At 35.9% G+C, this 5,850-nt stretch overlaps 1 protein-coding gene across 1 annotated transcript in view; it reads left to right on the forward strand.

Annotated features, from left to right (window-relative positions):
- Window positions 1-3,863: 3,863 nt before the first annotated feature.
- Window positions 3,864-5,850, forward strand: part of LOC115216550 (protein twist-like) — a 31,265-nt gene continuing 29,278 nt past the window's right edge. The window contains exon 1 of the mRNA XM_029786007.2: window positions 3,864-5,066. Within this exon, the coding sequence (XP_029641867.1) occupies window positions 4,277-5,066 (790 nt within the window). The 5' untranslated portion in view covers window positions 3,864-4,276. The remainder of the gene's footprint in view (window positions 5,067-5,850) is intronic.

Genomic DNA, 5,850 nt, shown 5'->3' on the forward strand with positions numbered 1-5,850 from the left:
ATAATATATATATATATATATATATATATATAACAATTTAGGAATGGCCTAAACAGGCCATTCTTCCACCAGAAAGAGCAGCCAGAACTCCAACCGCCAAGTAGTGTAATTCGGAAATAAGGTGAAAATTTAAAAACATTTACCCTAATTCATCTTTTATACGATGCATCGTTTCAGTGTCTTTAATGATAGACCAGCTTAATTAAATTAAATTAAGCTAGTCTACCATAGGTCACACTTCATCAGTAAAGAAACCTGGGAGAGACGGATATACACGAGGCGACTGTATCAATGCCTCGGGAATATCTGTCTTAAAATTTTCAAGACCAACGCATTCGCGCCAAACTTATCGGCAGCAAATATAAACTGCCGATTCAATCTCAGAATTAGTCAGAAAATTATCAATTAATCAATTTAGGGTAGCAAAAAATTCAGTAAAAATTTATCGCTACCAGCGATATATATATATATATATATATATCATGATAGATCGCTAGTCACTACACATTCTTTATTTTCTCTCCTTGTTCCTTTCTGTGGAAGAGCGTAGGCTCGAAATGTTAAAGACTTTTTCACTTCCCGAGTGTTAAACTAATACAGCTGTTTATTGTCTACACCACCTGTCTTCGTCTTTGTTTTTTTTTTGTGAATTCTCCACATAATATATATATATATATATATATATATAAAGATATATACACATATACCTACAGATATATATATATATCTACATATCATTGTATACATAATGCATACATACATGCATACATATATATATAATATATATATATATATATATATGTATGTATGTATATATAAGTTCAGCAAAATTTAGATTCAGATGAATATGGACTTAAGTTAAAGGCACCAGAATTTTGTATTGTATTATCCATATAAATCAAATGGAGAGATTATAATCAAAATAAGCAACAATGATATCCAAGGTAGAGTAGTACAATTGTTTCATGCTACTTCATTTTATTAAACACTGTAAGTATTACATCAGTTTTAAAATGTCGAGCAATCTTCAGCCACATATAGAATTTTACAATTAAAGGGACAATGCACATTCTTATCCCTGTTTCATTTGCCAACATTATAAATAGGCTAGATATATAGACAGAGAGGTTGATTTCATTCTTAAGAACATGATAGTAATATGTTCACTCTCTGATATGTATATATATATATATATATATATATATATATATATATATATATATATATATAATAATTATATATATATATGTATAATATATATATTGATATGTATAATATATATATATATATATATATATATATTATATATATATATATATACATCTATATAGATATATATTTCTATATAATATTTACGCATATAGGGGCAGGGCTGCCTCTGTGGTAAGAAGTTTACTTCAGCGTTTAATCCCACTGCGTCTGCTACTGTAACCCTGGGCCAACTTTGTGAGTGGATTCGGTAGATGGAAACTGAAAGAAGCCCGTCCTATATGTAAATGTGTGTATGCATGCGGGTGCCTGCGCGCCCGATGTGTATGCGTGTGTGTCTGCGTGTATGCCTTTGGATCTGTCTTTCTTTCCCCTCCAGCCGGCTGGCAACGAATGTTACTGCATTTACGTTCCCGTAACCTAGCGATTCGGCAAAAGAAGCGATAGAATACGTTAAAAAAAAATTAGTGCAGTGATCGATTCATTCGACTGGAAAAATAATTTTTAAGGTATGGCCGGAGTCTAGAGACTGAAAGATAAACGGTTACATATATATACATCTACACACACACGCACACACACACACACATATAGATATGTATGCATATATATATATATATATATATATATATATACATTCATAAGTACTACATACTTACATATATATATATATGTACGTATGTATGTATGTATGTATATATGTATGTATGTATATATATATATATGTATATATATACATATACATACATATATGTATACACACACACACACATACACTTACACACACACACGTGCCTGTTTGTTTGTCTATTTGCTTATCGGTTCATCTGTGTCTGTGTTTTTCGGTGACTATATCATGATTCTGTCTGTGATTCTATATTAGAGAACAATCAATGCTGCTGATTGCGACGTTATGCGGCTATCGAAGGAAACAGAGAGGCAGGGAGATGGATAATGAGAGGGGGAGAACGAAACCCGCCCACGTGGCTAGCGACACGTGTGACCCTACTCCCGAGCGTATCCCAACAGCTCCAGGGTCGTTCAGTCACGTGGATGTCCTTCACATTATTTATTCTTTTCCGTTTCTTTGGAGGAAAAAAATTCTTTTTCGGAAGGGACACAGCGGTCGAATACTAGACACCCGGTGTGAAATAGGAAATCCGAAATATCTAGAACCACAGACGTAAAATATGAAGAAGAAGAAGAAGAAGAAGAAGAAGAAGAAGAAGAAGAAGAAGAAGAAGAAGAAGAAGAAGAAGAAGAAGAAGAAGAAGAAGAAGAAGAAGAAGAAGAAGAAGAAGAAGAAGAAGAAGAAGAAGAAGAAGAAGATGAAGATGAGTAAGAAAAGAAAGAAAGAGGTGGGAGAACAAATGAATGCAGCCGCAGCACCGAGATTTCTCTATAAATATCAACGGATTAGTGGTTCACAAAATTTATTGAAGTCGATCATACAGCTGACAGTGTCAGTCTCTTCTCGCATAACTTCTTAATTCTTTTTTAGCAATCAGATTAAATTTTTTTTTATCCATAGATCTTTATCTAATGCCATTTTCTACCCTTGATAAATTTTTAATTTCGTATTTATTAAAATTTAAAACCTTGAGGAAAAGCATTATTCTAGCAGAAAATAATTTATTCCAAACAAACTTCAAAGTAATGTTTTTTGTTTTCACATTAGTTCAGTGACTAATTTCAACAACCTTCGCCGCAGAATTTTTAGTAAATTCTTCACAGTAATTCTCCTTTTAGTAAATTCTCCACAGGAAACATCTGTAAAAGGCTGCCTATTAAAAGTTCCTTTATCAGCTGATCGTTAACTTGATACCAAAATGTACCTACATTAAGAAAAAGTCAGTAAAGCAATGACATCGACTGTCATGCCACCTTTGGGTGCTCTTTTTACTACATTTCAATTTAACCGTGAACTTTGGCAGGAAAGTAACTCTATAGTAGATGTTTATGGATCAGAGTTCGAATATGATGCAAGAAAATTCTCCTCCGATATTCAGTTACCCGAAGAAGAAGCGAGTAGCAGCAGTAGCGGGAATGTAGGGATGGACGATGAAATGACGGAAATTCTTTGCATAGATACTGGTAGAGATACTGTTGACAATGATGGCTGCAGTTACAGCAGCGACCCCCGCCCATCACAACGGCGGCAGTGGTGCAGACGGCTGCAGCGACAGCAGCGAACTAGTCGAAAGCCTTATTTCTTTATATCACGCAACTATGTCTGCGACCAGCGACAGAACCCGCGTGCAGACGGAGACGAAGTGGATAGAGAGTGTCAGCAGAAAACAGAGCAGCAAAGCCTCCACCTGCATCCACACCAACATGATGAGAGCGAGAAATTGGCGGCATCAGTGTATTTGCATGTGGAGCTAAATCAACCCCAGAGGTACCAGCAACAAGACAACGGCCCTGAATGTGTTCATCAGGATCTTTCACATTGTTCTTCCCATAATGTAAACGGCCTGCGACGGCAACGACACCAACAACAGCATCAACACCTCCACCAACAATTGCAGCATAATCAAAAACAGCAACAACAACAACAACAACCATTGCAGCAAGAGAAAACAGACAGAACTGACAATTGCAACCATACGGCTTACCATAGTGAGGTCTGCAATACGAAAGTGATAATCTTAATTATCCTAAAAAATTAAATCAACATCAAGATCTGCACCAAGAACAAGAAAACGAACTTTCTCCATGGCACTCTCAATATTTGGACAGTGAACTCAGTCAGGATACAAAAAGCACTGATACTGTAGAAAATATTTTAACAGCCAGTATTATTTCGGATTACGCCAGTTTGCTGTTAGAATCGCCAGAGTGTAGACTGCAACCTTCAAAGCAAAAATACCTCGTAAAGGCAGTTGATAAAAGTAAGAATTCAAATACAGAAGCGAAGAAGAAGAAAAAGAAGAAAGACGAGGAAGTGGAAGGAGGTAATTTCTTTCTGTCGAATTCTTACTATAATCTAGAGTTATCGCAAAACAGGGTTAGCCCATGTCCTTCTAATATAGAAGTGGCGAAAGAGGAACTGCCTACAAATGATTATATGTACCCAACTACTAACTTCGAAGAAGGAACAAAAGAGCAAGTGAACTCGTACAGTAACCAAACAATCTCAAACGAAAACAGCAACCAGGATTCAACTCACCAATACCATTACTATCTTCCTCATTGTTCATCTAGCGAGCACTGCAACCAAGAATCACCGCTAACGCCATCTGTTACATCGTCTAATCTTTCTTCATCCTTCCATCTTCACCCTAACCACCAATCACATCTCAAACTAGATTGTGAGAGAGAGGAACAGGCAGTAGTGAATGCAACCCAAAGTGGTCACTTCCATTCTTCTCTTCTGCAAAGCTGCAGCAACAGCCGTACACATATGTGTGCAGGGGGTGTTTATTGTCAATCAGAAGGGGTAAGTGTAAGCTCTGGAGCAGAAGGACGAGGAGTAAGAGTAGGAGGAATAGGACTTAGCGGAGTGGGCTGTGCATCCATGTCTGAGATAGGGGGCGGCGTTAGTTGTGAAGAGACGAGCTCTAGAAAGCGCCGTTGCCTCACCCCGAACCCATATCAAATACAGAGGCATGCAGCTAACATCAGAGAGAGGAAAAGAATGTTGAGTATCAACTCTGCCTTTGAAGAACTCCGTTGTCATGTTCCGACATTCCCGTACGAGAAACGGCTTTCCAAGATTGACACTTTACGTTTGGCTATTGCTTATATTGCCCTGCTCAGGGAAATTCTTATGTCAGGGGCCGATCCCCTTGAATATGTTGAAAACTCGCTCCGACAGGGAACTGGCAGCAAGATGAAAGCTGTATGGAACACAAGTGGTACGTATACTCTTTTGCTTATCTACTCTGGCTACTTTATTGTAAATTTTCTTTAAAATATGGACCAATCTGAATATTAGATATATGTATTGCAGCAACATCAAATATATACACTGTAGCAACGTGAAATACAAACACTAATATATACCACTATTAAATACATACACTCTCTCAAGCGTAAATATATATACTCTTTCAAACTTACATGAATAACAAACTAACATAAAGCGTATACTGTATTATATATCAATGTAAGATGCCTGCAATCTACAAACATTAGCTCTACCATTTCTGTACTTAGAACATTACAGCATTGTACACTCTTTAACAATATCAGTAATATTTAAGATACACGGATAAATATTGCATAGTCCTCTAAAAGATATTTATGATATTAGTTTTTGTCATTATATTGATAAAACAACAAATATTAGATTTTATAACAAAATAGAAAAGTATTTCTGTTTTCATGCATAACGAGGCATGTATCTGTAAGTACGTGTATATAGATACACAAAAACATACATACATACATACATACATACATACATGCAGACATACATGCATACATACATGCATACATACATACATACATACATGCAGACATACATGCATACATACATACATACATATATATATATACATACATACATATATATATACATACATACATACATAATACATACATGCAAACATACATACATACATACATGCAGACATACATACATACATACATGCATACATACATACATACATACATACATACATACATGCATACACACAC

The sequence above is a fragment of the Octopus sinensis genome, linkage group LG10 (genome assembly GCF_006345805.1).
Source record: "Octopus sinensis linkage group LG10, ASM634580v1, whole genome shotgun sequence".
NCBI classification, from domain to species: Eukaryota; Metazoa; Mollusca; class Cephalopoda; order Octopoda; family Octopodidae; genus Octopus; species Octopus sinensis.